The sequence below is a fragment of the Saccopteryx leptura genome, chromosome 2 (assembly GCF_036850995.1).
Source record: "Saccopteryx leptura isolate mSacLep1 chromosome 2, mSacLep1_pri_phased_curated, whole genome shotgun sequence".
Lineage (NCBI taxonomy): Eukaryota > Metazoa > Chordata > Mammalia > Chiroptera > Emballonuridae > Saccopteryx > Saccopteryx leptura.
In genome coordinates, this window is record NC_089504.1 from 400,669 (window position 1) to 422,676 (window position 22,008).

The 22,008-nt window shown below is 47.5% G+C and overlaps 1 protein-coding gene across 4 annotated transcripts in view; it reads right to left on the reverse strand.

Annotated features, from left to right (window-relative positions):
• EHMT1 (euchromatic histone lysine methyltransferase 1) overlaps positions 1-22,008 on the reverse strand; it is a 146,877-nt gene that overhangs the window by 111,122 nt on the left and 13,747 nt on the right. Inside the window, exon 1 of one of the 4 annotated variants that reach the window (XM_066366554.1) lies at positions 10,112-10,133. The exons of 2 other annotated variants lie outside the window; for them this stretch is intronic. In XM_066366554.1, the coding sequence (XP_066222651.1) occupies positions 10,112-10,114 (3 nt within the window). In that variant the 5' untranslated portion in view covers positions 10,115-10,133. Of the gene's footprint in view, positions 1-10,111; positions 10,134-22,008 lie in introns of those variants that run through there. One more of the 4 variants, XM_066366553.1, reaches the window with a different exon arrangement.

Genomic DNA, 22,008 nt, shown 5'->3' on the forward strand with positions numbered 1-22,008 from the left:
TCAGCACTCCGCCATCTTGGCTGCTTCTCCTGGCCTCCTCCACGTGGCCTCCTTCCGCTGCTGGCTCTACTCTCTCTGCCCTCTCATGCTAATCTCAGGAACCAAGAGCCAAGTCCCGTTCTGCCCCCATTTTATAGTGTAGCTTCACAACCTTTAATCCAATATACAAAATAGGGTAGTCTCTAATACAAAGTCACTTCTCTGAGGCATGATTGGATTGTACCACCCCACATCAAAAAGGGTGGGAAAGGCTTAATCCCAAAACTAAGCCCCAGGCTACAAGGATTCTCAACTCCCATTAATATCACCTGGGCAACGGCCTCTTTAACAAAGTGAGCATAATACATTTTATCTGCCCAACATCCCATATGTGCCTTGACCAAGCAAGCCCGGGGTTTCAAACCAGTGGCCTCAGCATTCCAGGTCCTCGGTTTATCCACTGCACCACCACAGGTCAGGGTATCAACTTTGAAACACACATACCCCTTGGCAGAGCAAGTCTACTTTTTACTTGAGGATAAGCTTGCAGAAGTTCTCCAACTCCTCCACAGGAACATTCACTCAAACGCTGCAGGGCCTGAGGACTTGGTTTCCCGGAACACAGTAACTATTCAATACTAGCAAGGGGGCGGGGAGTAGTGTCCACAGGTATTACTGGAGGCTGGGCCCAGAGCCCTCCAGGCACAGGAACACAAAAGGTAGGGCCAGTTCAACTGCAAACAGCCAGGAGGCCACTGCCTGCAGCACAGTGAGTTTAGGGAAGTGGCAGAAGAAGATGGCAGGTGGCCAGGCCCCGAGGCACGCCAGACCTTCTTGGTGCTGGTGAAGAGCTTGGAAGCCACAGGAAGGCTGCACACTGAGCAGAAACACGACTAGGATGCCTGGGCTCCTGAGAGGAGGGCACGGGGCCATGGAGGAAGGTGCGCCCTAAAAGAAGGGTCACAGTGTCCACGAGTGCCAAAGAAATAGGCCCAGAGGTCAAGGGAGTGAGCTCAGATTCACACTGAGCTAACAGTGCCCATCTGCTCTCCAGGCAGTCAACACAACCTGGACGCAGAGGCCAGGCCAAGGTGAGGCTGGGGTCAAAACAGCACTGGCTGAGGTCACGCAGGGTAAGGACACACAGAATGGGGACCTGGCACACGCCACACCTAGAGGTCAGGCTCAGGAGGAGGGTCCTGCAAACAAGACCAAGAAGAAAGACTCACTGAGGTAGGAAGACCAGAAGAGTAAGGAGTCCTGGAAGCAAAATGAAGAAAACGAACTGCTTCTTCTGTCTTGAATTACTGCGAGAGGTCCACTAACAAGGCTCTCGAGGGGTTAGGAACACCCAGGTCAATGGCACCCTGCTCAGAACAGGCTCAAAGGGCAGGCCTGGTAGGTCCTGGAAACAGCAAAGGTGGCATGAAGTCTGAGGAGCCACGATTTAATTCACAAAACGTAAAGAAGCACGTAAGCCTGGCCAGGCAGTGGCACAGTGGATAGAACACCAGACTGGGATGCAGAGGACCCAGATTCAAAACCCCAAGGTTGCCGGCTTGAACGCGGGCTCATCCGGCTTGAGTGGGGGCTCACCAGGTGGAGCGTGGGGTCGCTGGCTTGAGCAAGGGGTCACTTGCTCTGCTCTAGCCCCCGGTTAAGGCACATATGGGAAAGCAATCAATGAACTACTAAGGAGACTAAAGAAGACGCAACGAAGAATTGATGCTTATCTCTCTCCCTTTCTGCCTGTCTGTCTCTGTCACACAAAAAAAGAAAAGAAAAAAAAAGGAAGCACGTGAACACAAATGGCCCACACTGTGTCAAAGCCAGGATGACAGAATGAATGTTCAAACGGAGAAGCAGCTAAGGCATCTAACATGCCAGCCCGCCTTCAAGCTCCAGAGGTCTGTTGCAATGCTGGGTCAAAGCCTACACCTCCCACTAAGCCAGCACCCATTACCACACACCCCATGTGGGACTGCAGATAGACAGGGCACTGCAGCTCACACCCAACCAACTGCATTCTGCAGCTCTGACCCACAGACCGGGGCCAGGCAGCCAGAGCCAGCCTACTTCCCAGCTGCCAACTCCTTCCCTCCTCTCATCAATGAAATGGAAGCATTCCTCCAGCTTTCCACTCAACCCCTATCCTGGAAAAGGAATATCTCCCCCTCTCCTCACACTACAGAATTCCCATCCTAGATGGTCCAAAGTTAACGCCAACCTGGGATTTCTTCAGGCAAGGGCAGCATTGGCCACAAAACATGGCAGGAGCCATAGGTGTGGTTTAATTTCCCAGCAGCTCCCGGCTGGAAAGCTCCACTGGTTAAAGCATCACTGTTAAGTGAAGAGGTTGTTGGTTTGATCCCCAGTCAGGGCTCATGCAGGAACAGATCAATGTTGCAGTCTCTGTCTCTCTCTCTCCCTTTTTCTCTCTAAAATCAACAAAATAGCCTGACCAGTGGTGGCACAGTGGATAGAGCAACAACCTGGGACACTGAGGTCCCAGATTAAAAAGCCTGAGGTCCCAGCTTGACTGTGGCATTGCCAGCTTGAGTGTGGAACCGTCGACATGACCCCAAGGTCGCTGGCTTGATCCCCCCATATGAGAAGCAATCAATGAACAATTAAAGTGACACAACTACTAGCTGATGCTTCTCATCTCTCTCCCTGTCTCTCCCTGTCTCTTTCTCGCTCTCTCTCTCTCACATGCACACACACCAAATAAATATATAAAATAAACATTCTTTTAAATTCATTTTTAGAGAGAAAGGAGAGAGAGCGAGAGAGAAGCAGGAAGCATCAACTCCCATATGTGCTTTGACCAGGCAAGCCCAGGGTTTCGAACCGGCAACCTCAGCATTCCAGGTCGACGATTTATCCACTGTGCCACCACAGGTCAGGCTAAAATACCCCCCCCCCCCCGAATCAAACCTGGGACTTCTACACGCCGGGCCAACACTCTACCGCTGAGCCAACCGGCCAGGGCCTAAAATAAACTTTTTTTAAAATATAAATTTTCCAGGCCCTGGCCGGTTGGCTCAGCGGTAGAGCGTCGGCCTGGCGTGTGGGGGACTCGGGTTCAATTCCCGGCCAGGGCACATAGGAGAAGCGCCCATTTGCTTCTCCACCCCCCCCTCCTTCCTCTCTGTCTCTTTCTTCCCCTCCCGCAGCCAAGGCTCCATTGGAGCAAAGATGGCCCGGGCGCTGGGGATGGCTCCTTGGCCTCTGCCCCAGGCGCTAGAGTGGCTCTGGTCACAGCAGAGCGACGCCCCAGAGGGGCAGAGCATCGCCCCCTGGTGGGCAGAGCGTTGCCCCTGGTGGGCGTGCCAGGTGGATCCCGGTCGGGCGCATGCAGGAGTTTGACTGTCTCTCCCCTTTTCCAGCTTCAGAAGAAAAAAAATAATAAAATAAAATAAATTAAAAAATATATATATATATATATATATATATAAATTTTCCAGCAGCCACATGAAAAAGTAGTAACAGGAATCATTAGCTTTGCTACTTTCTGTTTAAACCAATAGATATCCTAAGCATTATTTCAACATGTAACCAATATAAAATAATTCATACCAAAAAAAGAACACAAATTCCAGTGTACATTTCACATTTACGGCACATGTCAGTTTGGTGTGGACACATTTCTAATGTTCAAGAGTCACATGGGAGGGCAGCCAGCTGGTTGGAGATGGCAGCCCCTTTCTATGCCAGTCTGTCCAAACGCAGAGGCTGACCCTTCTCCCAGATTCCACTTGGAGACCTCAGTCTGCAGCAGGAACGATCGATCACCCAGGGAGCCTTCCTTCAGCCACCCCGAGTGGCTTAGCATTTCCGTTTGCTGCTTCTGTAATGCTTTCTTTCTCCTTAACAGCAATCATCAAATTCTGTAATTGAGCCCTGGCCGGTTGGCTCAGTGGTAGAGCATCGGCCTGGCGTGCAGGAGTCCCGGGTTCAATTCCCGGCCAGGGCACACAGGAGAGGCGCCCATCTGCTTCTCCACCCCTCCCCCTCTCCTTCCTCTCTGTCTCTCTCTTTCCCTCCTGCAGCCGAGGCTCCATTGGAGCAAAGTTGGCCCAGGCGCTGAGGATGACTCCATGGTCTCTGCCTCAGGCGCTGGAATGGCTCTGATTGTGGCAGAGCGACGCTCCAGATGGGGAGAGCATCGCCCCCTGGTGGGCATGCCAGGTGGATCCCGGTCGGGCACATGCGGGAGTCTGTCTGACTGCCTCTCCATTTCCAACTTCAGAAAAATACAAAAAAAAAAAAATTTTTGTAATTGCATGTCTTTCCCAAAACCAGAACATGAGGACCTCGACTAAGACAAGGCACTGTGCTTGTTCTCATCTGGCTCCCAGCTCAGAAGCTGACATACCCACAGTGTGAAACATATGCTACGAAAATGAACAAATGAAGGAGTAAATGGTTCCTGTCTACACCTGGAAGCCAGTTAATTTCAAATGAATTCACCCAAGGCTGCCACCAAAAAAAAAAAAAAAAATTCATAAGCCAATTCTGACTATTTTACTTGAAGTTACACAACATTTAGAGATCATCTGAAATATGCCAGGTAATATTCTGGGAATACTAGTAAGAACTAGGAAACTAATAAAAGTTAAAGCTCCACCTTCAAAGACTTGACAGTCTAGCCACTAAGACAATGACAGAAACCAGAGATTAAGCACAAAGTAAGTGTTCTGACAAAGAGCAGGGAGCCCTGGACGCACAAGGAGGGTGTCTCCACGACAGGCCAGCTAGCCACAGCCACCGCCCATCCTCGTACAGCCAGGGAGCCAAGGGTGGCTCTATGTTTTTAAATCCACATAAAAATCATCAGAGCCTGCCTGACCAGGTGGTGGTGCAGTGGATAGAGCATTGGACTGGGATGCGGAAGGACCCAGGTTCGAGACCCCAGGATAGCCAGCTTGAGCATGGGCTCATCTGGCTTGAGCAAAAAAGCTCACTAGCATGGACCCAAGGTCACTGGCTCAAGTGAGGGGTTACTCAGTCTGCTGAAGGCCCGTGGTCATGGCACATATGAGAAAGCAATCAATGAAAAACTATGGTGTCGCAACGAAAAACTGATGATTGATGCTTCTCATCTCTCTCCATTCCTGTCTGTCTGCCCCTATCTATCCCTCTATCTGACTCTCTCTCTGTTCCTGTAAAAAAATAAAAAATCATCAGAGCCTGACCAGGCGGTGGCGCAGTGGATAGAGCATTGGACTGGGATGCAGATCGGACTGGGATGCAGAGGACCCAGGTTCAAGACCCCCCCCCCCCCCGAGGTCGCCAGCTTGAGCGCGGGCTCATCTGGTTTGAGCAAAAGCCCACCAGCTTGAACCCAAGGTCGCTGGCTCCAGCAAGGGTTACGCGGTCTGCTGAAGGCCCGCGGTCAAGGCACATATGAGAAAGCAATCAATGAACAACTAAGGTGTCACAACACGCAATGAAAAACTAATGATTGATGCTTCTCATCTCCCCTCTCTTTGTTCCTGTCTGTCTGTCCCTGTCTATCCCTCTCTCTAACTCACTCTCAGTCTCTGTAAAAAATAATAATAATAAAATTTTAAAAAAAATCATCAGAAATGCGAATCCCAGTGCGCACATGACCAGGCTCCCATCTCACAGGGGTCTGTGGCTGGCTTCGTGCTGTGGTGCAGGGCGCTGTGGTGCCCGGAAGGCGACCTGCACTGCGTGGGCCTCACCCACACGCTGCACCCAGATATTCTGCAGGTGTGACCAGTGCACACCTGTAATGCCAAACAAGAAGAGAATGGTGGACTCTGAATGCCAAATGCCAGGCTTTCAGTCCACTGACTGCTGTTAACAGCTCAGGTGGCAAAGCACTGTTTATCACGGCAGACACGTTAGCTAGGATGGGAGGCAATAGGTACACATGACAGACAACGCACTCACCACATACTTCACAACTCGCAGGAAAGCAACAATCAGAACAGTCAGACAATTCCAAGAAGCTCAAAAAACCCCAAGTGTGATCAACTGAAGGGCACCCTCACATAATCAAACTGTTAAGAACAAAAACAGAGACTCTTGAATGCAGCAAGAGAAGCAGCTTACACACAAGAAAGGGTCCTCAGATGGACAGCTGATTCTCAGCAGAAACCTTGGGGCCAGAAGCAGCAAGATGACACAAAGTGTTAAAAGAAAAAGACTGTCAACCAACAATCTTATACACACCAAAGTTTCTTCACAAATGAAGGAGAATTAAAACATTCCAAGACAGAGACAATCTCTCGCTGGCAGGCCCACCGTAGGAACTCCTTCAAGCTAAATGAGAGGACACTAGTCAGGAGCTGAAATCCACATGAAGAAATAGCGAGCACCAGGAAAGGAACACATAGAAACAGCATAACTGTATTTATGGTTGTAACTTTCTTTTCACCTGTATGGGCAACAAGCAGTAACTGTAAATCTGTGTGGATGAGCAGACAATGTATGAAGATGTACTTTGCATGAAAATAAGAACAGGTCAAAAGAAATGGAGCTAAAATAAGAGCAAATACTTAGTGTGCATTTTAATAAAACTGGTATTAAGATCATTATCAATAAACCTGACCTGAGGTTTCATAGTGGATGAAGCCTCGACCTGAAATGCTAAGGTTGCCATTTGGCACCCTGGGCCTGCCTGGTCAAGGTACATACAGGAAACAACTACGAGTGGATGCTTCTCACTCTTCTCCCCACCTTTCTGTGTCTCTCTCTCTTTCCGCACTCTAAAATGAATAAAATCTTTTTTTTTTTGTATTTTTCCAAAGCTGGAAACGGGGAGGCAGTCAGACAGACTCCCGCATGCGCCCGACCGGGATCCACCCAGCATGCCCACCAGGGGGCGATGCTCTGCCCATCTTGGGGCATCGCTCTGCCGCAATCAGAGCCATTCTAGCGCCTGAGGCAGAGGCCACAGAGCAATCCTCAGCGCCCAGGCAAACTTTGCTCCAGTGGAGCCTTGGCTGCGGGAGGGGAAGAGAGAGACAGAGAGGAAGGAGAGGGGGAGGAGTAGAGAAGCAGATGGGTGCTTCTCCTGTGTGCCCTGGCCAGGAATCGAACCCGGGACTCCTGCACGCCAGGCTGATGTTCTACCACTGAGCCAACCGGCCAGGACCAATAAAATCTTTTTTAAAAAAAGACTGTTATCAACTAAAATATTAAAAAGTAATCCCCAGGGAAACAAATAAACAAAAAATATAGTCAAACAAGGGAATTAAAATAGTACACTAGGAAAGATCTACCGTATTTGACTCAAAAGAGGAAAGTAATGGAGAAACAAAGTAACAAAAAGACGTAAGACATAGAAAACAAACACCCAATAAACAATGTAAATCCTATCTTTTCAGTAATTACATTAAATGTAAATGGACTAAATATTCCAACTGAAAAGCAGAGACTGACTAAATGGATAAAAAAATATGGTCCAACTGTGGTGTACTAGCGACACACCTCAGATTGAAAAACACAGAAATTAAAAGCAAAAATCTAGGAAAAGGTCCACAATGCAAAAAGAAACCATAAGAGAACTGAAGTGGACAGACTGGGAAACAAGAAATACTGCTAGAGACAAAAACGGATTTTTCATAATAAAAGGCTTAAAACAAAAGGTAGACATAACAACTATAAATACACATAAAACTAATAACAGAGTCTCAGTGCATAAAGTAAAAACTGACAAAACTGGAAGGAAATGAAAATTCATCAGTAAGAGTTGGAGATTCGAAAACCCTACTGTCAGTAACTGATAGAATAACTAAAAACAAAACAAAACAAAAAAAAACAAAAAAAAACCCAGGAAGGATTAAGAAGACTCGACACCAGGAAGACTCAACACCATAGCGCAAGACCATCTAACACAGGGAATAGCCCACCTAACAAGTACACATTCTATTCAGGCACTCAATAAACACTGCCCAAGAGAGAAGGTGACCTGAACCGTTAAAAAACTAACAAATTTAGCCTGACCTGTGGTGGCACAGTGGATAAAGCGTCGACCTGGAAACGCTGAGGTTGCCTATCAAAACCCTGGGCTTGCTTGGTCAAGGCACATATGGGAGTTGATGCTTCCTGCTCCTCCCTCCCCCTTCTCTCCTTCTCTCTTTCTCTCTCTCTTACTCTCTCTCCTCTCTAAAAATAAAAAAATAAATAAAAAAAACCTAACAAATTTAGCTTCACCAGGTGGTAGAGCAGGAGATAGAGCATCAACCTGGGATGCTGAAGACCCAGGTTCAAAACCCCAAGGTTGTTGGCTTAAGTGTGGGCTCACCAGCTTGAGCGTGGGATCATAGATATGATACCATGGTCACTAGCTTGAGCCCAAAGGTCACTGGCATAAAGCCCAAGGTTGCTGGCTTGAAGCCCAAGGTCGCTGGCTTGAGCCACAGGTTGTGGCTTGAGCATGGGATCATGATCCCATGGCCACTGGCTTGAGCCCAAAGGTCACTGGCATAAAGCCCAAGGTTGCTGGCTTGAAGCCCAAGGTCACTGGCTTGAGCAAGGGATCACTGGCTTGGCTGAAACCCCCAGTCAAGACACATATGAGAAGCAATCAATGAACAACTAAAGTGACAAAGCTATGAATTGATGCTTCTCATCTCTCTCCCTTCTTATCTCTCTCTCAAAAAAATAATAAATACATCACACCACCTGTGAAGTGCAATAAAGCAAAGTATAATAAAACTAGGTGTGCTTGCCTATATATGAAGATCTCCTACAATCAGTAACAAAAATACAACCAAATAAGAATGGGCAAAGGATTTGAACTTCTACAAAGAAAACATCTGAATGGCTGATAAGTTCATAAGGAGATGCTCAACTTCACTAATCATAGAAACAATGACATCACAATGAGGTGCCACCACGCACTTACTGGGACGGCAGCTACAGAAACACAGACAGGTCATTAGTGCTGGCAAGGACACGGGGCAACTGTAACTCACACACCCTGGGGGGGGGGGGGGTAAAATCGTGCAGTCACCTGGAGAAACAATGACACATGGAGGTATCACGACTCAGCAATTCTGATACTAGGTACACACCCAGGAGAACTTACAGCAGAGGTCCACTCAGAAGCCTGTACTCGAAGAGACACAGCAGCATTATTCACATTATTAAGCCAACAGTGCCATCAGCCCAAACGTCCACCTGCTGACAAACAGGTGAAGACAATATGCCATGTCCACACAACGAAATACTATTTGACCATAAAAAGGGACAAGGTGCTACAAGGTGCTACATGCTACAAGGTGGATACACCTTGGAAATGTTGTGCTAAATGAAAGCAGACAGTCGAAAAGGCCACTTGTAAGATGATGGCCTTTATGGAAAGTGTCAGAATAGGCAAATCCGGAGACTGCTGGGGACTGGAGGGAGGAAAGAAAAGGAGTGACTGCTAACAGGTGTGGGGTTTCCTTTTGCAGTGATGGAAATATTCGGGACTTCAATGGTGGTGGTGGCCACACAACTCTGTGAATATAGGAAAAAATACTAAATTTACACTTTACAATGTGGATTTCACGGTATGTGAATTCCATTTCAATAAAAAATGTGCATGCTCCTGGGCTGATATAGACTCGTCAGTGTGAGGACATCTGCAGACACAAAGTTCAGAAAAGTACCAAAGATGAGCGTCACCAGAGGACCGTTTCTCATGACTGTCATTAAGAACCCCATTAAGGTTATCCCTCCAAAAATTCCAATCTTCTGATTACTAGATGTGTATTACCAGGGAAAAAAGTAGTCAATAAAAAACTGTAGGCCCTGGCCGGTCAGCTCAGCAGTCAAGTGTTGACCTGGCGTGTGGATGTCTCAGTTCGATTCCCAGTCAGGGCACATAGGAGAAGCGCCCATCTGCTTCTCCACCCCTCCCTCTCTCACTTCTCTCTCTCTCTCTCTCTCTCTCTTTCTCTCTCTCTCTCTCTTCCCCCTCCCACAGAAGGAGAGAAGTCTGAACTTGAGATCAGGGAGAAAGTCAGTGTATAGAGAAGCACAAACAAAACAAAACAGCAGATGGCCAGAGCCTGGGCACGGTCCTCAAACAGGGTCTCCACCCAGGCCTCTGCATACACCCAGGGTCACTGCTGCCTTACTTCCCCACACACAGACAATAAATGCTAACCATGTGAGGCTCCAACAGCTTCATAAAGGATACAGTGTGCCCACTGCCAGAGTGGACTCCTAAAGAGTGAGACCCAGGCATTTTCCTACAGCCGCGTTAGGAGAAGGACCAAGACCAAGAGGAGGCTGGTGGTCCACCTGTTTCTGTCACACACATCTTTGAAGCAAAGTTGAGTGATCTGAAACAACAGAAGCCAGAAACACAAAAGATGAGGGACAAGCCCATCAGTCTGATTAGTGTCTTGACCACACAGTACCAGGGACTGCTTTGCAGGATGGTCCCACAGTTCACAATAGATGGGCCCCAAAACAGAGATAGAAAACAGACAAAAAACAAGAAGCAGGGGTTACATGCTCCCTAGTGAGCTGTGCAGGAAGCCAGAAGACACCCATGTCCGAGGGGTGCCCACCCACCCTAGACTAGACTGGTTGAGTACACTCAGGACAGACCACCCCCAGTTTGCCGCTGAGATGGTTTACAAGTAGGAAGCTTGAGTCTAACTGCTTCTCTGACTTTATTTCTTGTTGCTGTTGATTTTAGAAAGAGGGAAGAAGGGAGAGAAACATTGACTTGTTGTTTCATTTACTTATTAATTTATTAGTTAATTCTTGTATGTGCCCTGACCAGGGATAGAACCCACAACCTTGGAGTATTGGGACAACACTTAACCCAACTGAGTTATCCAGCCAGGGCTGCTTCACTGACTTTTAAAGAGGTTTCTATGCCTGACCTGTGGTGGTGCAGTGGATAAAGCATCGATTTGGAATGCTGAGGTCACTGTTTCAAAACCCTGGGCTTGCCTGGTCAAGGCACATACAAGAAACAACTACTACTATGAGTTGATGCTTCCTGCTCCTCCCCTCCACCTTTCTCCTTCTCTCTAAAAAAACCAATAAATAAAATCTTTAAAAAATAAATACAGAGTTTTTACTTGATTGCTGTGCTGATACAAACCTCAATTGCCCGGCTACAACATTGGCAAGACACCACACTGCCTCCTTTTCCTCATCTGTGCAATCGAGGAATCGGGACAGGAACCCTGCCTGACTGATAGGGCTCTTGCAGACATTAAGGGGGAAACCCCACACAAATCACTTAGGAGAGTACTTGACTCTAATGCACACTGAAGGGAAAAAAAAACCCCAGCCTGACCTGTGGTGGCGCAGTGGATAAAGCGTCGACCTGGAAATGCTGAGGTCGCCGGTTCGAAACCCTGGGCTTGCCTGGTCAAGGCACATATGGGAGTTGATGCTTCCAGCTCCTCCCCCCCCTTCTCTCTCTCTGTCTCTCCCTCTCCTCTCTAAAAAAATGAATAAATAAATAAATAAATAATTTTTTAAAAAATTAAAAAAAAACAAAAAAAAAAACCCAGCGGGCATCACCATGATCATCCCACTCCCTGGTCTCAAGCACATGAATAAATGGATCCTTGCTGGGGCAAAGATGGGGCCACCAGGTCACACAGGACTCCTGTCTGGAGAAGAACTGAACTTGCCTGTCCAACGGCAGTGGACCAGGCACAGCAGCAAAGCCAGCACGGCTCCTCTAGGCTGCAGTGCATCTACCCAACAAAACCCATGGCTAAAATTTCAACATCTCCACCCCCATTTTTGTTGGCTTTTCTTTGAGGTAGGGTACCCTAAAGAGAGCTTCTGAAGTCTTCTGTGAATATTGAGGGGCCACCTGGGTTACACATTGGCCTTGTAAAACTAGTTGGCCTGCCTCCAAGTCAGTTAGTGTCTTCAATGACGGATTCCCTTTCTCTCTCTAGAAAGGTGATAGGACCCTCCTGAGGGTCCTGGCTTACAGTTGCTGTCTTGGTGTAACTAAATGGCTTACACAGACTGTTTCATTCCCTCTAGAAGGCGTATTAGGAAATGGTCCCTGTTCCAGGCTCCCTGGGAGGTGTTCGAGTCCCACATGGGATCAGTGACCAGGACAGCGGTCACTCCTATAGGGTACTAGGGTTTGTCATATGCATGCCATTCCCAAACTGAACAGCAGCCCCTGTGATCTTGTCTCGTTTTCTCTTGTTTAGGGACTAAGGACTACAGCACTGTTCCTCTGGGTCAGATCAAAGTTTAGGGTTAGCCCCTGAAACTTGACTACGCACCTATCTGGGTATTCTGAGAATTTTCCTAAGTCCTGTTGGATGTCATGTAAATCTTGCACAGAAAAGGGACATGTACTCTTACAGGAATCCCAATCGGTCCTGCTACTTCTTGTAAAGGGCAGGCTGGACAGGCCCTGCATAGGGGGGAAGGAGGACCAGAGCCACAGCTTAGGGTCATTCCTGAGAGCCACAAAGACTTATATGTGTGAAATTTCTGTCCATTTTCCCCGGGAATGGCAAAATCGGTCTATCTGCAAGATAATATAAAAATGAATGGTGCCACTGCTCTGGCGAGGTAGGTCAGCTGGTTAGTGTTTTCCTGATTCACTAAGGCTGTGGGTTTGATCCTTGATCAGGGCACATACAAGAAGCAACCAATGAATGCATAAATATGAACAAAAATCGATGCTTCTCTCCCCAACCTTTCTATCTCTCTTTCTAAAATCAATAAATAAAAAATAATGGTGTCGCCTGACCAGGTGGTGTTGCAGTGGATAAAGTGTTGCCTGGGACGCTGAGGTCCCACATTTGAAACCCTGAGATCACCGGCTTGAGCATGGGCTCACCAGCTTGTGTGGGACCACAGATATGATATCATGGTCACTGGCTTGAACAAGGGGTCACTGGCTCAGCTGGAGCCTCTGGTCAAGGCACATATGAGAAAGCAATCAATGAACAACTGAAGTGTCGCAAAGAAGAACTGATGCCTCACATCTCTCTACCTTCCTGTCTGTCTGTCCCTATCTGTCATCTTACAACAGTAATAATAATAATCACAGTGGTGCCAAATTTCTCTGTTGCCCAATTTATACTGGGGCCAGGCCGTGTTCCCAGCAGCCCTGGTCCTGTAAGAGCCCTAGTGGACAGCTGCCCCAGGAGGGAAGGGAGTGTCCATTACGCTATCCCTGAGTCCTCATCAGAGTCGGAAATAAAGAGAAGATAGTTCCAGGAGAGTGGCTGAGGGAAGTCCATCAGCCCAGTTTCAGGGACTTATGGAATATACAGAAAAGGTGTTTTAAAAGACAAGGGACCCACCTCCCACTTGACCTGTGGTGGTACAGTGGGTGAAACGTCGACCTAGAATGCTGAGGTCACTGGCCCATCGAAACCATGGGCCTGCCTGGTCAAGGCACATGCGACAAGCAGAAAGCAAGCAATGAACAACTAAAGAGAAGCAACTGTGAGTTGAAACTTCTCGCTCCCACTCCCTCCTCTCCCAATAAATAAAATCTTTAAAAAAAAGAAGACAGAGGACCTGGGAAGGATCCCAGCAGATCCCAGTAACCTTTGTGTGGGCCAGACAGAGACAGCACCCAGGCCCTGGGGGCAAATCCTGCTGGCCTTCTCCAAGATCACACACTGCTGGTAGCCCTGCGTACGGGAGGGTACAGGAGCTGTAGAACACAGCCCTATACCAGGGTCAGGGAAGTAGAAAGGGAAACAGGAGGAATCAGGGATCTAGGGAGAGACACGGTGAGAACAAGAACAGGTCTCTGATGGCTGTGAGTGTAGACAAAGAGCAGCAGCGGGCCAGAAGGGGGATCACAGGCCAGTCACACCAGTGCTTGTCACGGCCACTGGCCGAAGTCGGTCTAGCGCAGCCCTGAAGACTGGAGCGCTGGGTAGCCCCCCTTTCTGTGTGGGCCTCGGACAAGTCAGTTATTTAGTTACAGTTGAATTTGGACTCCCTATGGGGCACCTGCATGTCCTGAGGGTTACCTTCTGACACCTCCACAGAGACTGTTAGTCACCTAAAAATAACTGAGATTCAAGCTGGAGGCAGAAAGCGCCCTTTTATCTCTGGAGCCAAACAAGTTCAGGTTCTCTCATTCATGTGGTAAAAGGTTTTGTTCAGACTCTCAGAAGACAATTAACGAACTGCTAGTATTCTCCCCTGGTTGCAGGTCCCAGGAAAGGAGACTAGAGCCTAAGGAGGCAGGAGTGGGGCGTGCTGGCCAGCGTGGGCTCAGGAAGTAGGTCACAGAGCAAAGGAGGAGTGCTTAGGTGTTCAGCCTGGGCCAACGGCTGCAGCCCACCGCTCCCACCGCTCCCCCCGCCCTGCCCGCCAACTGCTCCCCTTTGCCAGTCCCACAGGGACACTCAGAACTACGGGAGGAGTGTAAGTATGCACGCCTGGAGGAGAGCACAGGCCAGCTTCAGAGGGGGACGGCCGAGAACAGCGAGGACAACCCGAGTCACAGCACCGTATGTTGGTGGTGAAAAGGCGCCCAGTGTCAGACCTCAGTTCAGCAGCTTCACTGCTCAAGCCACAGCTAAGAAAGAGCTAGAGCCATGACCCACACTCAAAGAGAAAGTTTACTCAGAAAGTCAGAGGCAGAAGAAAAGGGCTCAGGAACCAAATTAGAGGCAAAAGAAGGCCCCTGGAGCTCAGGATGAAAGAGATGCACACCTCCAGAGACACAAGAGAGGAAAAGCGCGGCCACACTCTGGACGTCAGAGAGCACAGGCACCACCCCAATTTCTCACTGTCAACAGAGCACACCGCACTGGATCACGTGCCCAACACTCCACCAGGGATCCCACAGCTCTGCACACAGCCTCTCCCCCATCCCTGTGCTAGGACACTACCTGCTTGGCCAAGCCTCGCCCCACCCCACCCCGCACCGGTGGCGCTAATTCCAGTGCTTCTCCTGTAGCCCCAACCCCCTCTCCGCCACTGTGGACCTCACATGTCCAAACACTATGCCATGCTCAAGCAACAATGGTGGAGGGAAAGACCAGAGGACACAATCATCTGAACATCTTCCTGAGCCAGACACTCACATGTGTTGTCACCACAACCTGTGAGGAGAGAGAAGACCAAGAGAAGCTGCGTCACATGCCACAGGGAAGTGGTGAGGCTGGCAGGTGAGCCCCAACTGCCAGGAAAATGGCCCATGATCTCCCCACGACATCTCATTTAAATTCTAAGACTCTCGACCACAACGTCATTAAGGCACAGACGGTCACACCTGTCATCCACCTTTCCCTTCCCACCTCATCACCAGTTACATGGGGAAAACAGCCTGTGCAGGTGGCCTGAACACATCTGCAAACTACTGAGTGACCTTCCAGCTATTCACCAATGCTAACAGGGGACATACTACGGCAGTGGTCAACAAACTCATTTGTCAACGGAGCCAAATATCAACAGTACAATGATTGAAATTTCTTTTGAGAGCCAATTTTTTTTTTTTTTGTATTTTTCTGAAGCTGGAAACGGGGAGGCAGTCAGACAGACTCCCGCATGCCCCCGACCAGGATCCACCCGGCATGCCCACCAGGGGGCGATGCTCTGCCCACCAGGGGATGATGCTCTGTTGCGACCAGAGCTACTCTAGCGCTTGAGGCAGAGGCCACAGAGCCATCCCCAGCGCCCGGGTCATCTTTGCTCCAATGGAGCCTTGGCTGCAGGATGGGAAGAGAGAGACAGAGAGGAAGGAGAGGGGGAGGGATGGAGAAGCAGATGGGTGCCTCTCCTGTGTGCCCTGGCCGGGAATCGAACCCGGGACTTCCACACACCAGGCTGACAAGAGCCAAATTTTTTAAACTTAAACTATAAGGGTAGGTACATTCCTTATCGAGGTAGCGCCTGCATGTGGTATTTTATGGAAGAGCCACACTCACGGGGCCAGAGAGCCGCATGTGGCTCACAAGCCGCAGTTTGCCAACCAGGGAACTAAAGCATCAATACAAAGCAGTCCTTTAGATCAGTGGTCCCCAACCCCTGGGCTGCGGACTGGTACCAGTCCGTGGGCCATTTGGTACCAGTCCTCAGAGAAAGAATAAATAACTTACATTATTTCCGTTTTATTTATATTTAAGTCTGAACAATGTTTTATTTTTTTTCGATGTTTTATTTTTTAAAAATGACCAGATTCCCTCTGTTACATCCATCTAAGACTCACTCTTTTTTTTTTTTTTGTATTTTTCTGAAGCTGGAAACAGGGAGAGACAGTCAGACAGACTCCCACATGCGCCCGACTGGGATCCACCCGGCACACCCACCAGGGGGCGATGCTCTGCCCCTCCGGGGCGTCACTCTGTTGTGAACAGAGCCACTCTAGCGCCTGGAGCAGAGGCCAAGGAGCCATCCCCAGCGCCCGGGCCATCTTTGCTACAATGAAGCCTCGGCTGCGGGAGAGGAAGAGAGAGAGAGGAAGGAGAGGGGGAGGGGTGGAGAAGCAGATGGGCGCTTCTCCTGTGTGCCCTGACCGGGAATTGAACCCGGGACTTCTGCACGCCAGGCCGACACTCTACCACTGAGCCAGGGCCTAAGACTCACTCTTGACGCTTGTCTTGGTCACGTGATACATCTATCTGTCCCAACCTAAAGGCTGGTCCGTGAAAATATTTTCTGACATTAAACCAGTCCATGGCCCAAAAAAGGTTGGGGACCACTGCTCTAGAGCAGGGATTGGGAACCTATGGCTCGCGAGCCAGATGTGGTTCTTTTGATGGCTGCATCTGGCTCACAGACAAATCTTTAATTAAAAAAATGTTAGGCCTGACCTGTGGTGGCGCAGTGGATAAAGCGTCGACCTGGAAATGCTGAGGTCGCAGTTCGAAACCCTGGGTTTGCCTGGTCAAGGCACATATGGGAGTTGATGCTTCCAGCTCCTCCCCACCTTCTCTCTCTGTCTCTCTCCTCTCTCTCTCCCTCTCTGTCTCTCTCTCTCCTCTCTAAAATGAATAAAAAAAAATGTTAAAAATATAAAACATTCTCATGTATTACAATCCATTCATTTCCTATCACTCATGTTCATGGTTGTGGGTGGCTGGAGCCAATCACAGCTGTCCTCCAGGACAACACCAAATTTTTATTGGATAATGCGTAACATACACGGGTCGTTGTGAGGTCAGGAAGTAAACTTCCCTCCTTTTAATCAAGTAGTCAGCTAGCTAATTGAAGAAATCCTTTTGATGAAGAAGATGGCTAAAAGAAAAAAAGATGAGGAGTATCGTACTTTTCAGTAGGAATGGACAGAGGAATTCGCCTTTGTGGAGATAGCAGGTTCTGCAGTGTGTCTAAAATGCAATGATAAAATTGCATCGATGAAACAGTCAAATATAAAGTGGCATTTCGACACATGCTATACTACACATGCATAGAAATATCCAGCGGGGGACAGCAGGAAGAAAGCATGTCAAGAGCTACTGTGCAGAGTGCAAGCTAGTCAGCAGCAACTCCGTGTTTGGACCCAACAAGGTGACTATCGGCTGGCTTTGCTGTTGCTTTAGCAATTGTGAGAAACGGAAAGCCATTCACAGATGGGGAGTATGCCAAAACATTCATGCTTGATGTTGCCAATGAACTTTTTTGATGACTTTTCGGATAAAGAGAAGATAAATGAATAAAAGACATGCCTCTGTCAGCAAGAACTGTTGACGATCGTACCATCATGATGGCAAATCAAATTGAGGCAACACAAGTGAAGGACATAAATGCAGTACCATTCTTTTCTCTCGGTTTGGATAAGTCAAAAGATGTAAGCCATTTATCTCAGTTCAGCGTGATTGCAAGGTATGCTGTCGGTGACACACTACGTGAGGAAAGTCTTGCTGTTTTGCCTATGAAAGAGACAACAAGAGGGGAGGATTTATTTAAGTCTTTCACTGAGTTCGCTAAGAAAAAAATCTACCGATGGATAAACTTATTTTGGTGTGTACTGATAGTGCTCCATGCATGGTGGGGAAAAAGAGGATTCGTAGCGCTTCTTCGTGAACATGAAAAGAGACCCATCCTAAGTTTTCACTGCATCCTACATCAGGAGGCGCTTTGTGCTCAGATATGTGGTGAGCAGCTTGGTGAGGTGATGTCGCTGGTCATTCGGGTGGTCAACTTTATTGTTGCCCGAGTTTTAAATGATTGCCAATTTAAAACACTGCTGGATGAAGTTGGGAATAATTATCCTGGTCTGCTTCTGCACAGCAAAGTGCACTGGTTGTCAAGAGGAAAGGTGCTCAACCGTTTCGCAGCTTATCTGAGCAAAATCCAGACTTTTCTTGAAATGAAAAACGTCAAGCATCCTGAGCTAGCTAACACTGAGTGGCTCCTGAAGTTCTACTATCTCGTGGATATTACTGAACATCTGAACCAGCTCAATGTGAAAATGCAAGGCGTTGGAAATACAGTCTTATCCCTTCCACAAGCAGTGTTTGCATTTGAAAACAAGCTGGAACTCTTCATCACCGACATTGAAACAGGTCATTGAAACAGGTCGTTTACTACACTTTGAAAAACTGGGAGAGTTTAAAGATGCATGCACAGCAAGTGACCCTGCTCAACATCTTGATCTCCAGCAGCTAGTGGGCTTCACATCTAATCTCCTGCAGTCATTCAAAGCGCACTTTGGAGAATTTCGTGAGCGCACTCGTCTTTTTAAGTTCATCACCCATCCACACGAGTGTCCAGTGGACAGCACCGACTTGAGTTACATCCCCGATGTCTCCGTCAGATTTTGAGCTACAAGCTGCTGACCTGAAGGCCTCAGACATGTGGGTGAATAAGTTCAAGTCACTGAATGAAGATTTGGAAAGACTCGCACGACAGCAAGCAGAGTTGGTGAGCAAACACAGTGGGGAGAAATGTAAAAACTTCAACCCGCGGACCAGTTGATTGTCAAAACTTGGAACGGGCTTCCTGTCACATACCACATACTGCAGCGTGTGAGTATTGCTGTACTGTCAGTGTTTGGCTCTACGTATGCATGTGAGCAGTCTTTCTCACATCTAAAGAACGTTAAGACAACCTATGATCATGTTTAATAGATGGAAGTCTCAACACCTGTATGAAGCTTAACCTCACGACGTATCAACCAGTCTACAAAGCTATCAGCAAAACCATGCAGCACTAGATGTCGCATTAATGGTAAGAAGTACTTTATTCATCTTTGGTTAGCAACAGCATAACAACATTATTAAAAAGAATTCAGAGACTTATTGTACTTTAAAAGTGTTGGTCTTACATAAAATACACACATTTACTTGTATTTAGTGTTAAATATATTGTATGGCTCTCACGGAATTACATTTTAAAATATGTGGCGTTCATGGCTTGCTCAGCCAAAAAGGTTCCCGACCCCTGCTCTAGAGCCTCACACATATGGTTCTCATCTATAAAGGGACACTACCGGGCAGGGGGAAGGAGGTCTCTCCAGGAGGTGACACTGGTTCAAATGCAATCCACACAGAAGAGGATGAATCCTGGTATCTATACCTCACAGCACACATAATAACTGACTGCAGAAAATGCAAACTGAACCCGAAACAGCCATAACAAAGATGAGAGTGAAAATACATGAAACAAAACAGAAACATAGAGAATACCAACAAAACTGAAAGTGAAGGCCCTGGCCAGTCAGCTCAGTCGGTTAGAGAGAGCATCGTCCTGAAACACCAAGGTTGCAGGTTCAATCCCTGGTCAGGTCCCAGTGGCAGCAACCAATGTTTGCACAATTAAGTGGAGCAACAAATGAATGCTTCCTCCCCTCCCTTCCTCTGTCTTTCTAAAATCAATCAATTAAAAAAAGCTGACTCTGAAGAGACAATAAATTGGACAAAATGTGAGCTCAACAGACCAGGAAGAAAAAAGATATTGAAAAGAAATTAAAGAAGACCTAAGTAGAGAGCAAGACATCCTGTGTTTATGGACTGAAAGACTTAGTATCACTAAGAGAATAAAACTCCTCCAAAGGGATCTACAAGATCAATGCAGTCCCTGTCAAAATCATAAGCAGCTTTTTCTACAGCTATGGACAAGCTAATCCTAAAATCTAAATGGAATTGCAAGGGACCCAGAAGAACAAAACAAAGTTGCTGGACCCATACCTCCCAACTTCAAACCTTACCACATTCTACGGTAACCAAGACAGTGTGGTCCTGGCCTACAGACAATATAAACCAGTGTGCTAGAATTCAGTCCCAAAATGAGTCCCAGCACTTATGTTCAACTTATTTACATCCAAGGTGTCAAGACAATTCAATGTGGAAAGAACAGTTTTTTCAACCAATGGTGCTAAGAAAACAACTGGATTTCCACATGCAAAAGAATAAAACTGGCCTGACCAGGCCCTGGCTGGTCAGTGGTAGAGCGTCAGCCTGGCATGTGGAAGTCCCGGGTTCGATTCCCGGCCTGGGCACACAGGAGAAGCATCCATCTGTTTCTCCACCCCTCCCCCTCTCCTTCCTCTCTGTCTCTCTCTTCCCCTCCCGCAGTCAAGGCTCCATTGGAGCAAAGTTGGCCCGGGCGCTGAGGATGACTCTATGGCCTCTGCCTCAGGCGCTAGAATGGCTCTGGTTGCAACAGAGCGACGTCCTAGATGGGCAGAGCATCGCCCCCTGGTGGACTTGCCAGGTGGATCCCAGTCGGGCGCATGCAGGAGTCTGTCTGACTGCCTCCCCGTTTCCAACTTCAGAAAAATAAAAAAAAATAAAAACAAACAAAAACTGGCCTGACCAGACAGTGGCGCAGTGGATAGAGCATTGGACTGGGACACAGTAGGACGTAGTTGGACCCAGGTTCGAAACCTCAAGGTCACTGGCTTGAGCGCAGGCTCATCCAGCTTGAGCATGGGCTCACCAGCTTGAGTGTGGGATCATAGACATGATCCCATGATCACTGGCTTGAGCCCAAAGGTCACTGGCTTGAAGCCCAAGGTCACTCACTCTGCTGTAGCCCCCCTGTCAAGGCACATATGAGAAAGCAATCAATGAACAACTAAGGAGCCACAATGAAGGATCAATGCTTCTCATCTCTTTCCTTTCCTGTCTGTCTGTCCCTATCTGTTCCTCTCTCTGTCACTCTGGCAAAAAAAAGAAAAAAGAATAAAACTGGACCCTATCTCTTTCCATATATAAAAATTATGTCAAAATGGATCCTAGACAAAAGTATAAGAGCTAAAACTACAAAACTAGAAGAAAAGCACAACTTCATGACATGAGATTTGTCAATAAGACTATTGTACCAAAAGCACAAGCAAAAAAAAGAAAAAGGTAAATAAACTGGATTTTATCAAAATAAACATTTGTACTTCAAAAAACACTATCAACAAAGAGACAAGCTACAGAATTATAGAAAATATTTGCTAATCGTGTATCTATAAGGAATTTGTATCTACAATCTCCAAGATGTAAAATACTTTTACAACTCAAAAACAAAAAGGCAATCCAATTGAAATGGATAACGGATTACTACAAATATTTCTGTAAAAAAGATATACAACTAGCCAATGAGCAAATAAAAATGCTCAACATCATTAGTCATTAGGAAGCTCCAAATCAAAGCTGCCGAGACACAACTTCATACCCACCAGCATGGTTATGATAAAAAAGGTAAGGACGAGTATTGACTATAAAGTGGAGAAACTGGAACCCTCATGCACCCCTGGTAGGAATGTAAAACTCTACAGCTGCTGTGGAGAACAGTGTGGCAGTTCCTCAAAAAAGTTACTACATGTCCAGCAATTCCACTCCTAGGTACACACATTCAAAATGCCAAGTACTTCAGTTGGTTAGAGCATTGTCCCAATACACCAAGTTTGAGGGTTCAATCCTCAGTCAGGGCACATACAGGAGTCAACCAATGAATGCATAAATAAGTGGAACAACAAATTGATGTTTCCCTCTTTCTCCTCCCCCCACTTCCTCTCTCTCTCAAATCAATCAATTTAAAAACAAATAAATGAGCCCTGGGCGGTTGGCTCAGTGGTAGAGCATCGGCCTAGCGTGCGGAGGACCAGGGTTCGATTCCCAGCCAGGGCACACAGGAGAAGCACCCATTTGC